The sequence below is a fragment of the Enhydra lutris genome, unplaced genomic scaffold (genome assembly GCF_002288905.1).
Source record: "Enhydra lutris kenyoni isolate GAN:26980312 unplaced genomic scaffold, ASM228890v2 scaffoldscaffold21, whole genome shotgun sequence".
NCBI lineage: Eukaryota > Metazoa > Chordata > Mammalia > Carnivora > Mustelidae > Enhydra > Enhydra lutris.
The window spans coordinates 70794654-70815419 of NW_019154105.1; the positions used below are offsets into that span (position 1 = coordinate 70794654).

At 39.1% G+C, this 20766-nt stretch overlaps 1 protein-coding gene across 2 annotated transcripts in view; it reads left to right on the plus strand.

Annotated features, from left to right (window-relative positions):
* LOC111149029 (inositol polyphosphate-4-phosphatase type II B) overlaps positions 1–20766 on the plus strand; it is a 372027-nt gene that overhangs the window by 113890 nt on the left and 237371 nt on the right. For both annotated transcript variants that reach the window (XM_022505917.1, XM_022505916.1), the window contains exon 6: positions 5568–5647. In XM_022505917.1, coding sequence (XP_022361625.1) covers positions 5568–5647 — 80 coding nt within the window. The remainder of the gene's footprint in view (positions 1–5567; positions 5648–20766) is intronic.

The window sequence follows — 20766 nt, forward strand, 5'->3', positions numbered from 1 at the left end:
TAGAGGGAGAGAGAGCAAGCACAGGCAGACAGAATGGCAGGCAGAGGCAGAGGGAGAAGCAGGCTCCCTGATGAGCAAGGAGCCCGATGTGGGACTCAATCCCAGGACACTGGGATCATGACCTGAGCCGAAGGCAGCTGCTTAACCAACTGAGCCACCCAGGCGTCCCCATTTCTTTGCATTCTTAAGCAACATCTATTGGATACACCCAGACCTTTTGTTGATGTCTTAGGGAAGGAGATACCAATATGTGCTGAGACCTTTTGAGGTATATTCCTAGTAAAGATGTAATTTTTAAATATACGACTTTACCCTAAAATGCTTTTTAATGTTTTCTTTGGACCGTTTGTCCACTTTTTTTTTTTTTAAGATTTTTTTTAATTTATTTGACAGAGAGATATCACAAGTAGGCAGAGAGGCAGGCAGAGAGAGAGGAAGGGAAGCAGGCTCCCTGCTGAGCAGAGAGCCCGATGCGGGCCTCGATCCCAGGACCCCAGGATCATGACCTGAGCCGAAGGCAGAGGCTTAACCCACTGAGCCACCCAGGCACCCCCGTTTGTCCACTTTTAATAGATTTCCTCTCAAGTCTCTTTTTTGTCCTTCTGATTTTTTTTTTTTTTTTTTCAGTGTGAGTAGTTCATGTATCTTCTTTCCCTGCCTATTTGATGGGAAACAGTGAAACCATATCTGTTAGGGTTGTCACTGAAGAAGAAGTACATGGGCTATGGAAAAAGGACTGTCCTGTGAGTTACATGGAGGGCTTGTTGTGCATGAGCCTCATGCTATCAACTCCGGCTCTTCCAAGGCCTTTCGGACTTGTACCACAGTTTTTGTAGATAGTTTTATAAGAATAGGTCAAAGTATTATTGATATATTCATTTAACCTCTAAGCCAGCATTTTTCCATGGAAATATTGTGTGTGCTACAAATGTGTGCCACATATATAATTTCAAAATTTCTAGCAGCCCATGCTTTCAAAAAATTAAAAAAGGAACAGGCAAGGTGAATTTTAGTATTTTGTTGAACCCAACATACACAAAATGTAATCATTTCAAAATGTAATCAATACAAGAAATTAGCAATGCTCTGTTTCACACTCTTTTTAAATACCATGTTGTATAAATGTGATGTGTATTTTATGCATACAGCACATCTCAATTCAGAGTGGCCATAAGCCTCATGCTTGAACCAATGGTTTGCCATTGGATTGTACAGTTCTACACAGTACTTGGTAAAACTTGGGAGTCTCTTGGAAATTGTGGTATACAGGAACCCTCTATTTTTTTTTTTTTAAGATTTTATTTATTTGACAGAGAGAGAGAGATCACAAGTAGGCAGAGAGGCAGGCAGAGAGAGAGAGGGAGAAGCAGGCTCCCCGCTGAGCAGAGAGCCCGATGTGGGGCTCGATCCCAGGACCCTGGGATCATGACCTGAGCCGAAGGCAGAGGCTTTAACCCACTGAGCCACCCAGGCGCCCCAGGAACCCTCTATTTTGATTAGAGGCTTTGCGAGATGAACATAGGTGACAGAGGGTAGGCCAGCTCATGGCAAGGTGTACAGAGTTGTACATCTTGTGGCTCCTTATATAGTACAGCACAACCAGGGACCACTGAGGGCCTGCTGCAGAGACCCGTGCAACCCCAGAAGCAATCTGAATACTTGTGACTTGCTTAGAGTCCCTGCAAGGGCTGGTAGGATAAACTGTTTATTTGTACACTCCCTATAGAGAGAACTGGGATTGAAGCAGACGCCCCAACTTTTTTTTTTTTCCCCCCTGCTTGCTATCACTCTCCAGCCAGGTGAGAGATTGAAATTATGCAGGAAGCAATTCAATGATCATCTGCTCTGGGCGCTTGCACCCAGAATGATCATCGTGAGTGTCGCTCTCTCCTGAACAGGTAAAAAAGGCCAGAGACCCATGTTGAGCAGGCAGAGAGCCTGGCAGAAGGAGAGAGAATTGCCACCTGTCCTGGAAATAAAGCCCAGTGTAATGGGGATAAAAGAATGCTAGACTAAAAAGCAGGAAACCTGGATTCCAACTTGGCATCTGCGTATTAACTAGTTCTGGGACCATGTGTAAGCCAGTTAACTCCTTTAACTTCCTGTTTTTTCCCAGCAATGTACCAAGAGCTTTGCCTGGCTTACTTTGATTCTTATAATGGTAACTATGCGAAAGATAGAGTTATCACATGCAACTTTTTCCTATAGCAGTTATGATGGGGAATGATGAAGCAACTCACTCAAGACCACAGATCTGCGAGCGAGAAGACAGAGAAATAAGGCCTGACAATACCCATTAGTGGATAGCCTGTTTGGGGGCTGGGAGAAGTGATTTAAATGCCCATATTTCCATTTTTTGACAGAATAACATTTAACATGGCACTCCAGACCTCTGAGCTCCAACTCCAGTGAGACTTTAATTTTTTTGTCTGTCTTTCACATTTTTCCACTGCTACTAGACCTCCCAGTTTAAAACCTTTAAGATGAGTATTTTAGAAACAGCACTGACAACAAGATGGGAAAGCTTGTTCCTTGAGTTATATTTGAGACTTAAAATTTTTTAAAGATGTGTCTGATATTCCATGGTTCTAATTACAGTGACAGCAAAGATAAAATAGCTTCATATTCAGGTACTCTCTTACATCAGCATTAGTGTGCTCTTTTCCCTCCATAGGGATTTAGGTTTCAGAACCAGAGAAGACTGTTTCCTTCTAATTCATTCTTTTACAGGAGTCCAGTAGATATCCGTGTAAATGAATGATGTGTTTTATTTATGTTGACATCAAGCAAACACAAAAAACACCTACCAGAAGGTAAATATAGAGGCAAAGCCATTGTTAGTGTTTCATGTCCCACTGTCTTCAGAGATTTCATTAATGTCCTTTATGCCACACGTAGTCACCATGTACAGTTATTTGTAGAATAAAAAAGATAATATTTATATCTAAATAACACCTCCTTGGGGTTGACAAGTTTTCATAACACAGTGCTATAATGTCATTACCTAAATTAGTTTCTAACACATTGTATGATTTCTGTAAAATCTCTTGCTATCTTTTGAGATGAAGCCTGTGGCTGCCAGTTATGATAAAAAAGTTAGACCCATGGGCTTTGTCCTTGGTCCCCTGCAAACACGTACAATGAGGCAGTAGACATACGAGGCAGCCCTTCTGTTCTGAGCACTGGGCATGGCTCAGAGATGGACCAGCCAGAGTCCTGCTTCCATAGCAGCCCTTGATCTGGTGGACAGAGGAGACATTCAGCAGCTATGGTCACAACTCTACGGGCAGCTGTGCCTCATGGGGCGTGTGTAGCTCATGTCTGAAAATAGCCACTCCACCTGTCTCTCATTGCTACATTCCACTATGGGGCATTTGTCACTTTTATTGATGAAAAGACCTCAGTAACATTCATGACATGTATAGTCTGTTTTATTCACTCCAAAACCATCCATACCTTCGACATTTCAATAGGCAGAGAGAAAATCATTGAAAATTTTGAGGCATCATGAAATCTCTCATCAGTTAAAGAGTTTTCTTTGAGAATAAAGAGTGATTTAAAAACTCTGATAATCAGGGAAAGAAGAAGTGGGATAGACATGCTTAATTAACTACCACATGCTACAATGAAATTCACCACAATATACAATCCGCACGTTAAAATTGTTTTCATTTCCCACATTTTAGCAAATTATAGTACTTTGTAAATACCTGCGGAAAGAACATTCTGATATCTATATCTAATAGAGTGACTAACTTGAAAGCTAGTTTTTATGCCAGTCGTTCACACATTTACTGTCAGCAAAAATTTTTCACGTGCCTACTGTGCACTAGGCAGTAGGAGTTTGTGAGAAAACAAAACAAGGCTCCTTGTGGAGCTTCAAATCTTGATTATTTTCAAAGGAGTTACAAAATAAGCAAAGAAAAAATATATATATAATATGTATATGTATAAAAAAATAATATGTCCAATAATATGGTGATAAGTGCCAATAGAGAAAAATACAACAGGATAAGAAATAGGGAATGGGGAAGGGGTGCTCGAAAAGGATGGTCTAGTAGTTATCGCTCATGAGGTGACATTAATGCTTCTCTTCAGCTGGATCTCTCCCAGGTTTTACTCTACCATTTGCTGAAAAGTTACCCTAAATCCCTTCATGCTTCACTCATATAGCACTTGGACTTCTTTTTCTAGCTTGACTTACTCTCATTTCATCACTCATTGATGTATCACCAGAGCTTTGCTACAAATAGTATTTTCACCTGACGTCCTTCTCCTAATAATTTAGTCTCATGCTCTTCTGGCTTTGGTGAGTTGGTGTCTAAGCCAGCTCTGTGAGTTTCAAGTTAGTTCATTGGGTTTATCCTTGCTAACGTGTAGGCCATCTCCAACTTTAGAACTGAGTTGTATTTCCAGTGTTTGCCTTTAAGTTTCTTGAAACAGTTCTAAATTGAAAAAAGGGAGAAAAAATTTGATGTGAAGCATGTCTTTCTTTTGCTTAATAATCACTAAGTGTGGACGCAGCCTATTGTGTATGAAATAACCTCACACTTTTGGCTGAAAAGACCCAATTGTGCTTAGACTCCTTAAGCCCAGGCTCTCATTCTAGGGCAGCCCTGCGACAGACCTATGAAGAGAGAATGCTCTGGAAAATGTAGTGGGTTGACTTCTTGTAGAATATTACACTATGTAAGGCAGCAATGGCCTAGATGATATGGGTTTGATATTTTCGTGTTTACTTCTTGACCTTGAGGGAAGAACGAGAAATGCTATTTATGGTATACCATAATATTGTGACTTTAAGTCAGAAGTAGCCCAGAATATTAAAAAGAGATGAAAGATTTGTTTCCTGGAAAAGAAAAACCAATTTGGAGTTTTATTCTTTACATTATGAGTCAAAAAGTGTAGAAAGGAGATATTCGTAGATAGTCAACAGCCAAGCCAGTATGATAGGTTAAAAAAGCAATTTTAGAAAATGTAACAGAGTAAGTACCTCTCTGTTTTGTGTATTGGAATGAAATTGTCCCATGCTAGTATAGAAAAAACAAAGGAAACAAATGCTTTTAAACATTGCTGTGATGGGGGAGAAATACAGCATTTCTATTTATAACTTGTACAGAGTCCCACATAAAAATAGCTCCAACTAACAGATTCGCTCATATCTGGAATACAAAGTTGTCGCTGCCAGTGACTTGAGGAATTCTAATAAGAACGACAACGGCATTGGTAAATATTGAAAGTTTATCATCTTTTCTTCTATCCCAGTTTTCATAGGGGAAGAAAATTCACAGAAAAGTCCTGGCTTTGGTGTTACACATTTTGTTCTTTTCTAGGCTCCTGGTCTCTTTGTTTTTAATGGAAAAGTCACCATTTGCACCCCTGGACTTCACCCCACGAGAAGGCTCGGTTATCGTAGCTCTGTCAGTTATGATTGTATCTCTGCAAGTGAAGTATCTGTCAGGCTCATGCAGTCAACATTTCATTCTTCTAATTTTGTATGATTGGTGTGACAGCAAAGATACTAAGGACTTTTGAAGTTAATGGACACCATTCTGTCTTATTTTCAGCGAAGCTTCCTGGGCTATGCCAGTTTTGAAGTGGGGGAGCTTCTGAAGTCAAAGGAGCAGCTGCTAGCCCTGAGCCTGAGGTGGGTCTCTCTGTCCGCAAAAATGCTGTAAAGTGAAGAGCTGATGACATTTCCTGAAGGATGGCTGGGCTTGAAAAATCCCAGTTCCTACAGATGTTTAGAGGTCAGCTCTCACATGGCTCAAGTTCTCCACAGCAGCAAGTTACAGTGAAACAGCAGCGGTTCAGGTTCACACTGAAGTTCATGTTTCGCGTGGTCAAAGGTTATCAGTCCGTATGGGGGTGGGGGGAATGACATGATCATTAAACTGATGAAATTCTTTGATAGTAACAATAGAAACAATGAGCAAGTTATTGAATAATTTTTCTGTTACTTATTGAAATGTGACTTTTTAAGTCAAGTAAGCTTCTGGGTTTGAACTATGTTTGTTAGTGGCAACATTGCAAATTTATGATAATGGAGGGGAAGTTGATTATTCTCTTCTTTTTAAAGCTTGTTTTGTTTCCATCCTATTAAATATAAAACATACGTTAGAACAGAGTCATACTGAAGCAAGCAGTAGAGCAGAGATAATTTTGAATATGAATACCATTTGCTTTGATAGAGAAGACCAGATAACAATCTTTAGGAAGTTACTTAGAATTTTAAATTTTTATTAACATATAATGTATTATTTTCCTAGGGGTACAGGTCTGTGAATCATCAGGCTTAGACATTTCACAGCACTCACCATAGCAGATACCCTCCCCAATGTCCATAACCCAGCCACCCTATCCCTCCCCACCACCCTCCAGCAACCCTCAGTTTGATTTGTGAGATTAAGGGTCTCTTATGGTTTGTCTCCCTCCTGATCTTTTAAAGCTAGAAGAATGTTAAATAGAATAAACTTTTTTTAAAAACTTCACTATACATTCTAAACAATAGTATGCTGTTTTCTAAGTATATAATAACTCCTATAATTATGTACACATAATATATACCTTGCAGTATTTGTATAGTATAAATAAATGTAAGAATTGTATAGGACAGTCCTTGTAAATCTCAAGATGTTCTTCTTTTGATGAAACATAGAGACCACTCCCAGGGAAGAGACAGTGTCTTTAGTGTGCTTGCCCTCTGCGTTGCAGTGGCAAGGACCCACCTGTAAACAATTTATTTCAGTAAAGATGCTGTGGCTTATACTGAAATCTGTACTGAGGTCTGTCTCCTTTTCCTATTTTTTCCTGATCCTTACAGTTTTGCATTTTTGACTTAGGGGAGTATAAAGTAATTTAAAGTAGCTCATACTCATACAGAAAAATAAGCGTTAATGGGTTCTAACGAAGCCATTATCTTCTTTCTCTGCTATGTCTCTTAAACATCTGTTATTTTGTTGTTCTTGTTAAATTTTATTTGGGAAGACATTTTAAAATCTTCACAGTTCTGTGGTGTTGTTCCCCATGAAATTTTGCTGTGGTGATGTTCAGCTTGAAGTTTGTGTGGATCAGCTAAAAAGTCTAGCTAGCAATGTTGCTGATACTCTAGAAATATGTGTTAGTGCCCAGCGCGGTGGGGAGACCTGACCAGAGTGCCCCTGGATTCATGAAATGTGATGTCAAGCATTAAGTTAATTTAGGACTACTAGCAGGCCCCGTGTTTTCTAGATGGGATGCATAGCCCTCATTCTTACTCTTGCTGATGACTCACATTGATTCTCCATAACCGCCATTAACATCAGCACAATGCTGCACCTTTAGACACTCCCTTTGAAACAGAAATCAGGGGACCAACGAATACTAACCAATGAAGGTTAGTAAACACACAGAAAACCTTAAGGTGGCAGAACAGGAAGAGAAGGGTCAAGTTTAGAGTACTACCCCTGTAAGCAAACAAGGAATAGAATCAATACATATTTCCACTTTTGATCTTAACACCTCTGCCTAATCCTCATTTGATTTTGATTATATAAAAGGAAAACAAGTTTAACTACAAAGAATTGAGTTTTCTAGAAAAAAAAATTTTTTGAAACTAATTTTGAAATGGCTGGGTTGTTATGCTTTCCCTCCCTTTTCATGCTTTGCCAAATTTGTGAATTTCTCTCTCCATGAGTAGACACTTTATAGTCTTATCATAGCCTTTTGATTTCAGACACTTCATGTTTTTTACTTCAGATGTAATTCATCTTCTCTCCCCCAGCTTGTGAGTCTCGGAGGTACTCTACTGGAAGAACATTAGGTTAGGGATAAGAAGCTTTTTTTTTTTTTCAATTGTTTCTTTTGTTTTGTTTTAATATTGCTTTGTACTGATGATATCTGCATTTTGTTCCTTTAGATTCCAGTCATTATTTTTTAAAAGGTTTATTTATTTATTTCAGAGAGAGAGAGAAAGTGGGGGTGGACAGAGTGGGAGGGAGTGGGGAGGGTATCTCAAGCAGACTCCCCACCGGGCACAGAGTCCCACTCATGAGCCTGAGATCACAACCTGGGCCAAAATCAAAAGTCTGATACTTAACTGACCGAGCCACCCAGGTGCCCCATCAAGTCATTATTTTTAAAGCTGTAGCATTCTCAGATTCCTATGAAACAAATTCACAGAAATAATATACACTTGTACAAACATTCTCTGATAGTAAGCTTCCCCCAGATCTATGTAGTTTTGTGTTCACTGTCCCTTTGAGTTGTTTCTTCTCGGACACTTCCAGTCCTAAAACTCTCAAACAAACTCCACAGAGCACCATCGTTTAATGGGGCTACTATGCCATTTGTGCTTTGAACTTTTTAACAAAATTTGGGATTGAATTCTTTTTTTCCCAGAGAAGATTGAAAGGAGCAAGAAGTGTGTGTCTTATTTATAGATTTAGACTCAAATTTCAGGAAATATCATATAGTCCATTTTTTCGAGTTATTGAACAAAATTTACTTGCATGTATTAGAGAAAAGTCCTCCACTACACAAAGTGGTGCCTACTCATAGAAGTCGTCTTCCTTTAAATATGTAGTTACTAAATTACTGTCTGAGTGTTCTAGCATCGCAACTGGACATGTTATCTTTATTTAGTACTAACCCTTTTACTTTTGTCTTGTATTTACTTTGTTTTGCTAGCCTACATTTTGTGTTCCTGTCTCCTCTGACTTCTTGTAGATCTGAATTATATTTTCTGTTTTTATTCTTGAATTCATTGCCACATCTCCCTGACTTTCCTACTGCAATGTAAACAAGCTAAGGTCCTTGTATAGAGGATTACAAATGAAGGCCTAAGAGACACTAGATAATCTTATAATAATAGTAGTAAGAAGAAGAAGAAGGAGAGGAGGAAGTTTCTACATGTTTTATGCTCAGATAAGTATCTTAGAGATATTGCTTCATCGACCCTTATTCTTAATGCCACTTTATAAATTAAGAAAGTGAGATGTAAAAAGCAGTTCAGTGATTTGCACAAAGTCACAGTGTCCATAAATGGGAAAGCCAAGGTATGGAGCCACACATTTCCAACTGCAAAGTCTGTGCTTTAGTGACCCGCTTCTCATGTGTTTTGACAAAGGAGAGAACTGAGAACTTGTGAAAACGTATCACACATTATGTGACTGAGGTAATGGAGAAACAAAGCCAGCACTCAGGTGCAAGACCGCCCGTTCACGGTTTCTTCCACTTCGATTTCACCACAGTGCCTCGTCTTACAGTGAGTGAAGACATAATGAGTGTCAACATGCCATGAAGAACTCAGACAGATGAGCCGTAATGGCAGAAAGTGGGAGCCAGCCTGCCTGGTGGAGGGAGAGGCTGCGGGACACCTGCGGAATCTGCTCTCACCCGAGAAGCTCGGCATCCTCAGGCCCCAAGCCTGGCTGCTGTCTGAGCACCTGACAATCATTTGCTCTGCTAACCTTATCTGAATGTCTTAGGGCCGTGCAAGCAGAAATTTGGAACATCGTAGTCCTGTTTCATTATTTAATAAGAGAATGGCAAGATTACCTCTGACTCCTGGAATGGTGCGAGCAGTTGGGAAAAATGATGTCGCTCTTAAAGTATTCAAACAACCACAAAGGCAGAGATAAAGGGGGGGAAGGGTGAAACTTCTTTTTTAGGAAATCCTTCTTGTTAGAAGTGAGACAGATGGATGTGTTTTGACCTTGTCTCTGTTGCACATGACCTTTGTTGCCTATCTCCTCGCAGTTTAGGCTACATTCAGTGCTCATTCATTCAGCAAGCACTTATGAAGAACTTTCCATATGCTAACCACAGTGGTAGGTAATCTTTTGTAGTTGGTGTTACTAATAACACTAATAATGAAAAAATCGTATTGTTTATTGAGCATCTCCTAGCGTGCAAACAAGGTATGAGGTGCTCTTCACGCATGATCTTGAATCTATGCTGCATTATCATCCCTGTGTTACAGCAGCTTTTCTATGATCCCGCAGCCAGTGAGTGTACAAGTAAAATGAGAGTCCAATTTGGTCTGCCTCCGGAGCTTGTTCTGTTTTATTTTCCTGCCTCCTAGGAAGCTAATAGAATCTTTGTTTCCTTCTCTATTTTATATTCTGTCCTTTGGAGAGTTTCAGGGGCCTCATTTCTTTTTTCTTAATGCTTTATCTTAAAATTCAATTTCATATGCCCATGACATAGTAGAGGTTCAATAATTACTTGCTGGAATTTTGATTCATGAGGACAACTTCCTTATATTTGTACGGATGCTTGAACGTAAGCCAAGTACCATATATTTCTGAATGGCATCCACCTAAATTAATGCATATAAGGCAGCCGGAGCATTAGAATATATCGGAGACAAGGAACTTTGAGAGTAACAGTGAGGGATAGATTGTAATATGATTGAAAAGCTGAAAACCTTATTTAGAATTTACTATTTCAGGGCAGGCCACTTTACCTTGTCGCAGAAACTTCCAATAGAGCACTTAACTAGTGTTCTATTATTTCTTCTGTAATCTTTTGCATGTAACCCCTCCAAGTTAAGCAAACATTTATGTAATTTTATCAGAATGGATGTGGCAAAATATTCTTAAATTTATTCATAAAAAGAAAATTTGTTTTCATTTATTGCTTCTGCCACATTTACAGTCGTGCTGTCATGTAACATAAAACATAAACTTCTGTGATCCTAAATAGACATATGGTGTAATGTTTTATAATACCCAGATGTGTGGGAGAGACTACGAAAGAAATAAACAATACACGCCTACTGTTTGTTTTTAAATTTCCCCTGTTTTATGTGGCATTTATATGTGTACATATTTATGCATATATAAATATGTCATAGATTGTGTGGATGGGTATGTGTTTGTGCATCTACAATATTTTAGGATTATTTTGCTTTCTCACAATCTATGAATACTTATTTTCCACTGTTGTCAAATGTGTGTGCTTAGAGAAGATAGGTCGAAATCATGAAGTGTTTAGATTTTTAGTTTTTGGTGTGTTTAATTTAGCCCTCTTACACACACACACGCACACACACAGAGATACACATTTCAATTTTGTTTCTATAATTAAGAAAACAATTTTTGAAAAAACCACATATTTTTAACTGAATCTTCCAAAACCACTTTTTTAGCTTGAGAGTTGGAAGTAATGATAAGGAGGGATTCCTTGGGCTATGACATGCAGTTTTCTACATAAGCATACTCAAGAGTGATAAAAAGATGAAATTGTCACGAATGTCTCACAGGCTGGGAGCATATGCATGTTCTTTAGCCCACAGGGCAATGGCTCAGAATAAGTTTGTTACTGAAATGCAAGACGATATCTGAACCCCCACAGTCCTTGTGATGAACAGTGGCCATAGATAGAAGAGTTTTCAAGGATAAATTTCTTTTTCATTTCAGTTGGAATTAAATTTTCATAGTTTTCATTTCCTATCACTCCTCTTTTCCTATATGCAAGTGATAATTATGCAAGTCTTCTTAATTTAAGCATTAGATTAAAGTCTTTAAAATTCTATGTATGATGAATGCCTCTTTAACAACATCTTTTCTTATCAATATTTATTTGAACTTCAGAAGAATTTACAGTCAAATATTTTAAGAGTCATGTATATTTTGAATATATTTCATTCTCTTTTAAAAGTCTTGCAGTTAGCTTTTTTAGATATCAGAAAGTAAGATTACAGCAGAAATTTCTGATGGTTCCACAACGCTAATCCTTATTATGTCTATAACATTTTCTATATTAAATAAGAGCAATAGACTTTGGCAGCTGAAAAAAAAAACCTCATTGAGAGGGAATATCATATCTGTGATTATTATAAAACAGAATAGTATTATACTTTATTGAATGCACCAATGGAAAAGTCAGAAGATGAACATGGCATGCAAAAGCTACTTCATTGACGCTTTTGCATAGAATCTACCAAAGATGCACATTATAAACCCTGAAAGCAATGCATCAGAACTCTGCATTTTTTTTTCCTTTGGGAGTGATCAAGCAGGAAAACATGCCAGTTAGTAGCAAGTGCACACTCGTGGTTGATCCAGATGCACCTGTAAGGGGAAAGAAAGCCTTGTGTCTGTGGAGTGTTTCCTTCATGGTTTTTGGCATGACCCAAGTGGAAGTAACAGAAACTGCCTCCAATTCTGACAGGTTCTGACCTTGTACATGTGCAAGAAGAGGTATTTGAGCTTTATGATGGATTAAGTATGTCACTTGTCTCATCTTATCCAATCTTCTAATAACCTTGCGTGGAAGGGGATACATTCCTGCTTTACAAAAAGAAGTGAGCTGAGGAACACGGTTTGATTTCTTTAGGAACACAGCTGGGATGGGATGGAAAATGGGAGATCAAGAGAGAAGTGTCCTTGGTATCAAGGATCTCCTGGAGAATATATATTTTGTTTAGAATCGTAATTAAATAATTTTTGAGAACAGAAAAGATCTGGCCACTTCGGCTTCTCTTTGGACAACTTTAGCGACAGAGAGTGCAAAATCAGGAGGCCACACATCTTTCCCATTTTCAGACAGGTGAGTGTCAGAAAAATATTCCTTTCTTCTCTTAAATTTTATGTCCTTGGCATAGCCCCCACTCTCCTTCATGGAGTTTAGGAGAACAAACTTCGTGCCTTTTTGCTCTGATCCCATTTAGAAGCAGCTCTTGTCCTTCTTTAAATCTTTTCTCCTTTTTTTCTGAGGAGGGCATGTGATGTAGTAGAAAGAACAGCAGGCTTTTATGCCAGACTTGGGTTCAAGTCCCAGCTTTGCCACCAGCTGTGTCACCCGAGGCATGTTATCTGCCCTCTGTAACATCTGTTAACAGAAATAGTAATGACCTCCCTCTGAGGGTAATTCTGAGTAATTAATAAATGTAGTAAAGTCCTGTGCACTGTCTTGCATTAGAGAAAAGCACTCTGTCAATACTGTTTTCCTTGCTGCTTGGATTAAACTAATTCCCTCAACCGTAACTCAGTGTTTGCTTCGTTTGCTTGTTTAGTTTGTTGAAGTTCTTTCTTTCATTTCTTTTAAAGATTTATTTGTTATTTGAGAGAGAGAGAGAGAGAGAGAGAGCAAAAGGGGGAGGGGAGAGCGTTAGAGGGAGAGACTCTCCAGCAGACTCTCCATTGAATGTGGAGACCCATGCAGGGCTCGATCCTGTGACTCCTGAGATCATGACCTGAGCCAAAACCAAGAGTCAGATGCTCAACTGACTGAGCCACCCAGGAACCCCTGAATTTCTTTCTTCAAATGTAACATCCACAATAGTCAGTGGCAAAGGGGTCAATTTAACTTTGGATCTGAAAATATTGTTTTTATTATCTGAGAAATAGATACTTGAAACCTAAACTCTGGCTTTAATCCCTCTAATATCAGATATGGGTTCCTATCAGGTGGCAGATACTGGCAAGAGCCATATGGAGAACAGTTTAGTTAAAACAGAAACAAAGTTGGCCAAAAATTTAAAAACAATTTTTTTTACTTAAAATTTTAACAATATAGCATTGAAATCAGGACAGAAATTCAAGAATGTAACACAGTGTCAATGGTTGTTAGAGCTTACTGATGCATTTTATTGCTGAATATATCATAAACTGTCTACAGAAGTAAATTCGAGTGACGTTTCTCAGGACCAGACTGTGAGAATAAAGGGAGACACCAAACAGAGAAGTGGAGGCATTTGCTTCTCCTACTCATTATGCATCAATGTCCTTTGGGGACAAATTATCAAAAGGCTCTAACGTGAGCCACTTTCTAGTTACTGTTAAAATTATATCAATTTAGTATATAATCAGAATATGCAAAGTGTACAAATATCATGAGATCAGAACAGTGGAGAAGTTGAAAGAGCAGGTGATTTAGAGACACATTTGAATACACACATACCCGGATCTTGCTCTTCTCTTGCTTAGAAGGAGGGTGGAGTACTCTGATCTCAATGAGCTCATCTGTGGAATGGGAACAACAGTAGTTCCCATCTCAACAGGATTCTGGTGAGGCTCCCAAGACTTACTAATGTGAGATGTTTACAGTGGTGCCTGACACAAAGTAAGCGCTCAATAAATGTGACCTATAATATTTATCTATTTTTTATTGATTAGCTGGCCTAGCCTCAGGTTTTATTGTGTTTTGTTTTTGCAGATGATGCTCAGACATACTGTACAGAGCCTATCAAACAGTACCTGATGCAAAGCAGGTGCAAATCATGCTCGTCACCATTATTAAAGTTACCATTATTATTATTATTATTATTTGGCATTTCATTCAACTAGACTGTCTTTCATTTATAATTTAAATGGCACTGCAGTTCTATTTTCTGCATTTTTCTTTATGTTCCTAATCCATTTTCATGAGGCTGTAGGTATGACCACGGAAACCAATTAGCACTTTCTTAGTTTGCATTATTCAAAAGATGTCATATTCATCAGATTGCAAATTAGAGTTTTCAGTCACCGAAGGGACAGCACATACTTAGAGCACACTTTAATAGCTTCTGCGTTTGTATAGAAAAGCCTGAAATCGTTCCTCTTTTAAAATGCAAATCACATGAAGTTAATATCTGTACACAAAGACCTACCTTCTTAAGAAGTTTGAGAGCTAATTTAGCTTTGAAGATAATTTGCAGGAATGGCTAGGCCTGCAAGGAATTATATTTGACCTGAAAATTTGGTATTGGATTTGCCCATATTTACCAAAGTCACTTTCTTCATTATCACCCTGCATTTCTATTGCTCTGGACACATTTATGTCAGCTTTTTCTAAGCATTGTTTTGTTTTGCTTTGTTTTCTAACACCAATATCCCTTCAGTTATTTGCATATGTTCCTTTTTAAAAAAAAAATTTATCATGTTATGTTAGTCATCATACAATACTTCATTAGTTTTTGATGTAGTGTTCCAAGATTCATTGTTTTCTTATAGCATCCAGTGCTCCATGCAATCCATGCCCTCCTTAATACCCATCTCTGGGCTAACCCATCCCCCTCTTCCCCTCTAAAACCCTCCATTTGTTTCCCGGAGTCCATAGTCTCTCCTGGTTCGTCTCCCCCTCTGATTTCCCCCGCTTCACTTTTCCTTTCCTTCTCCTAATGTCTTCCATGTTATTCCTTATACTCCACAAGTAAGTGAAACCATATGATAATTGACTTTCTCTTCTTGACTTATTTCACTCAGCATAATCTCCTCTGGTCCTATCCCTATTGATGCAAAAGTTAGGTATTCATCCTTTTTGATGGCTGAGTAATATCCATTCGTCTATGTCCTTTTGAATGAAGGAGTTTTATGTCAAATAAGTTTGAAAATCCTCTACTAAAGAAATGAAGAGGGTCACTTTCCTAGAGGACTTATCAGTGCCTTTATTAGTCCTCAAGGCCCTTTGAGGCTCTCCAGAGACAGACATTGCCCACAGCTTTCCCGAACTAATCTGAACACAAGGAGCTTCCTTCATGGAACACCTATTAACAGTTTATCAGCTGCTGCGTTCCAAGAAACACAGCTGCATAATTTAGCAAGTGCTGATTTCGAATGAGAACAACCAGGTGTTTTCCAGAGAAATATATGAGTGACTGTCTATATGTGTTATCCACCATTTCCCCCACGGTAAGCCTCTTTCTAACACAGGCATCGGTAGGAAGGCATGTGGTCTTCATCTACATAAACACTCACTCTTATCCACTCCCCACCCCTGCACGTTATGCTGCTCTGGAACATGCCCTTACCCACCCCCCTTTTATCCATCCCCCTCCCCCCTGTCCCTAAGCATTGCCTGCCCCGTGGCACTTCACATTCATGCCATGAGCTGTGTAGACGCCTGTTTGTGACATTTGTACAGAGCTATAGGAAAGGAATGACAAAATACATGCTGTCTCTTTTGCATTCATCGACCAGTGTATTTCCAGCTCTCATAAGCAGACATACACTTATTTTCACGATTACCTACTGTTGTAATGACCCCTAACTGAACTTTGTTCTCCCCGTGAAAGCTGTGCTTTCTGATGCTTTTCCTTTCTGGGTTAAATTAAGAACCATCAGATAACCTCGACGTAGCCAAAACTAGAAATCTCAGCATCTTTTTCCAAGTCATCCTTTCTAAAATTTCTTATCTGATTAAACGTTATATCCCTTCCTGTACCCCCCACCCTGTATGTGTGCACATTTATGAACTTTGTGTGCAAAAACCTCAGCCAAGAAATAAAAGATAGTAAGTCTGCTTCTTCAGCCTCATCTGCAACCACACATTACCCTTGACACTGATCGCCACTTCCTCTGTCATGTATAGTGGCTTGTGCACAGTTTACACTTTGCAAAGGTGGAGTCTGAAACCTCGTATTTCTCTGGAACCCTTCTTGTTGGGGTTTTGAGCTTCGTTTCAACCTCGGCCAACCAGAGGGCAGAACAGTGTTTGCACATGTCGATGGTGCACCTTCGATTCTGTCCCACACTGATAACCAATTATGTCTCCTCCATTTTGGGGTACCTCTTACCCAAAGAATAAGTCTTACCCATCCAGAACACCCTGGTATTCCCCAGATTTACTCTTATTGGGAGCTTAGAAACAGTAGTCTCCAGGCATGTCAGTGGAAAGTTCTGGTCACCACCACCACCCACTCAGGCTTCTCAGTCTCCTGTGACCAAATGACAGTCAGGCTTTTGAGTGGGTGCCTGAGGAGCAGTTAAAACGCATCACCATCCTGGCTAACAGAGGCTTCATGATCACTGGAAAGTCGCCATCGTAAATTGTGTTTCCAGTGAGATCTGACTTTGCTCTTCTATTTATGCATTGTCAGTTCTATTTAATACATAGGAGTGAGCTGTGTTGGAGGTACCATCCCTGAGGGAATATGGAAAGTTACCTGCCCCGGGGCTCCTGGGTGGCTTAGTCAGTTAACATCAGACTCTTGATTTTGGCTCAGGTCATGACCTCAGGGTCATGAGATCCAGTCCAGCAACACCATGGAGCCAGCTTAAGATTCTCTCCCTTTCACTCTGCCCCTCCCCCACTTTCCCTCTAAAAAATAAAAAATAAATTAAAAAAAGAAAGAAAATTACCTGCCCCTTGACAATGTATTCCCCCTTATAGCATGCTCCAGGTAAGAATTTTTTACTCTTATTTATTAAGTAAGATTCATTGATGTCTCTAGTTCTGTAACATAGTTTAGCTATCTCATAATGAAAGTACAGTTGAAAGAGATTGTTTGCAGTAAGACTTCAGTAAGGTAAAGGGTTGTCAGGAAAGGAAGACAAATATGATTCTACTAGCAGGAGGTAAGGAAACTAGAAAATATTTTTAAAAAAGAGGTTTTAAGAATGCAGAAGAGAAGGATGAAATCAAAGATAAAAAGATAAGACGTAGACTGAGAAAGAAGAAAGAGTAGACAAGTTTATTTTGCTGTACTTAATTACATTTAGTACCAATATATGCAAATTTCTTTCAATGTATGCAAACTGTTTTGTAGGCTGCACTGTAATGAGGGATAGTCGCTTCTAATAATGGGCTCGGCCTGTTTTATGGGTGATCTTTTGGGTTCCTTGATCAACGTACATAACCTTATTAGAATAAGAAATGCCTAATAGAAATACCCAAATGCCTGATAGATAAATTAGGTAATTAAAGAGTCTTCTTTATAACATTGAGGGGCAGTGATGAATTTGCTACGCTATGGGAGAGTTTTATATCCTGCATATGAAGAAGTTTTTTAAATTAACTGAAATCATTGAATGAAGATTTAAGTTAACCTGCTCTAAATGGTTCTGGGCATATATCACATTATTACAAGCAAAGGAAATGACCAAATTTGCTTATAGATACATGCTGAATATCGCTTCCTTCTTAGGTTCACACATGTAAATTGGAAAGTAAATAGGCACATTCCTTTGAACTTAGTATAAAATTGATTGTTAGAAACAAATTTAAGATGCCATAATAAACTTGGTCTAATTCCCATCCACCCATTGATGAGCAGAGCAGATAACTTGAATTTCATTTTATCTTCATTTTTATCTTCTTCAACACTGATGCAGTCTCTCTCATTCAAAGCAGTTTTGAAAATTTCAATCCTAAACTTAAAAATGGTGTATGGTGGGGATTATTTTTTCTCATCTAGAATCAAACTGAAGATACTTCCAAGACTTACACAGTTAATAGGGGAGACAGTGTCTAAGGGTCCTTGGGTTTGCTTGTTTGTTGGGCAGACTGCCAGCTAACACTAAATGTCTTGGCTATTGAGACATACCTCTAGTACCACTAAAAATGAATTGTTTCTATGACCAATTCTATTATTGCTTCTATGTTATAGCCTTTAAAGTACTTTACGGTTGTTAGGCCTGTGACTGTAACATCGGAGGGAGTTAGAATTCCATTACTTTCACCAGGAATGCTAATTATTTTGCTTAAATTTCCCCATGAGTAAATATCATTTACTAATCATAATAATGCCACTGAAATTAGCTTAAAAAATGGTTTCATAAGTTAGATTTTAAGGAAAAGATCCCTTTATATTTTGATAGGAAAAAAAAGTTTACTACCTACTCTTTCATGCATCTCTTCCTCCCTTTAGCCCCCAATGGTCCTTGAAACAAGTACTATTCTTGTTATAAGTGATCTTATCTTTCCTGCCAAATTCATTTGAAGAATATATTTAAACAATAAAGGATATTTAGGAGGAAATGGTAAAAACACATATAATTGGTTTCATAGTGTTTGTTAGTTATAAAATTTTGTTAATTTCTCCGATGTTGTTTTTGTAAATTCTTTGAGTTCAAAAATGCTAGTCATGGATATGATATGGCAGCAAATTTTCCTTTGTGTTTCAGAGCTAAGGTGAGTAAAAGATGGATATATGTATTTTTTGGAGAGTCTTTTTCCTTTTTGATATACTCCAGGTCCATTCCACAATGAAAGCTTTACAAACCTTCCTTCTAATGCCTTCTCTTTAGAGAGATGCAGTCAGAAAAGAGGATTGATGAATTTCCAAGAGATAAGGAGGGTTTTCTTCTGGAACTGATTTCAAGAAAAGAATCATGAACAACTCTGAAGCTAGAGAGGCAAAGAATGGAGAACAAGCAACATTTTATAACAATGCATGAATACTCATTCTGGGAAAAACTTTACCTTTCTATTTTTGAACCATTCATATTACTAATCCGCACATAAAGTTGATTCATGAGGGTCCAATGCAGGCTGTAGGATGGCTGTGTAGATGTTAAATTAGCTATGACTGGAAACCAAGTCATATTACTTCTAAAAATTGTCATCCCTCTGCCATTAACTAGAGGTTAACTTCAAGAAGGAATGTGGGAAGGGGGGCGGTGGGTGGGTGTGCTCATGCGCGCGCACGTGCTTAAGTTTTATTGGCTCAAAAATGAAGACTTTGGATTTAATGATTAGGTAAATGCTAACATTTTTGGTTCTAGGAACCTGAGGATTGTCACCATCTATGACTATGATGTGCTTAGAGGAGGATGACTGGGGAGATGAGGAAGAAGGGGTGAGGGTTGCAGGCAAAAAGAGGTGGGGGGGTAGTTTTTGCATTACTGAGAGGACTTAATTAGTGAATTTTACAAGGAAAAGGTATTGATTTTTACTGGATAACTTTTGTGTTACTAAAGACTCCCCTTCCACGATCCAGTTTTAAGGAGCTTTTAGAAACAGAGGTACTGCTTAGAGTTTTGAGGAAACATCATAATCTTCATCTGTAATTGAGAATAAGAAAACCTCATAACATTGATATTGAGATTTTTAGAAAGTAATACAGGCAATGCAATTGACATAGGGCCTGGTATGTAGTACCCAGTCCACACTGGTCCTCTTTGTCATCGGCATGAGTGTCCTGTAGCGCAAAGCCTAAATAGCTTTCTCTTATTTCAAAAATGAGTCTACACCAACTCAAGGCTGTTTGTACCTTTCTTTCTTAGGTCATACACGTCCTCCACCTATGGTCAGCAGGTGAACCACCCAGAGTTCAGGGAGTGATTAGTGCTAGTCACATTGGGAAGGTGACATATGAACAAAAACTTGGTGAATTGACCATGCAGATCTCAGCTGTAGAGTGATGGTGGCAGTTGTGATGGTCCTGCTGCTGTAGCCAACGTAAAGAACAGTTAAGAGCCCCATGAAGCCAAAGTTGAAGAAGCAGGACGAGGACGACAGTCAAAGAAAGAAGGCCAAGGAGGTGGCAAGGGTCTAGGTGCTCTAAGGAGTGAAAGCCGTTGTGCTGCCTTCATCCTTTACTCTGAGTTCAGCCAGAAGTCATGCAGGGTTTTGAGCAGAGGCATGAGCAGACTTGTAGTGTGAGCTGTGTGGAGAATAGACTCACCACAGGGCAAGAGAGGGAGCAGGAGGCCAAGTAGCAGGTGTTTGCTCTAACCCAGGTAAAGGGTGATGGTGGCTTTCACTTGGAGTAGTTTGGAGGTGCTGAGAGTGACCACATTCTGGATATATTTTGAAGACAGAATGAACAGGATTTGGTGACAACAAGGATGTGACCTAAGAAAGAAAGGAAACAACAATGAATCCAAAGATTCTCGTTTAGACTGTGGAAGCAGTGGAATTGCCACTAACTTAGTAGGGGAGGGCTGCAATGAAGCAGGTTTTAAGAGAAGGACCGAGGGCGCCTGGGTGGCTCAGTGGGTTAAGCCTCTGCCTTCAGCTCGGGTCATGATCCCAGGGTCCTGGGGTCGAGCTCCGCATCGGGCTCTGTGCTCGGCGGGGAGCCTGCTTCCTCCTCTCTCTCTGCCTGCCTCTCTGCCTACTTGTGATCTCTCTCTG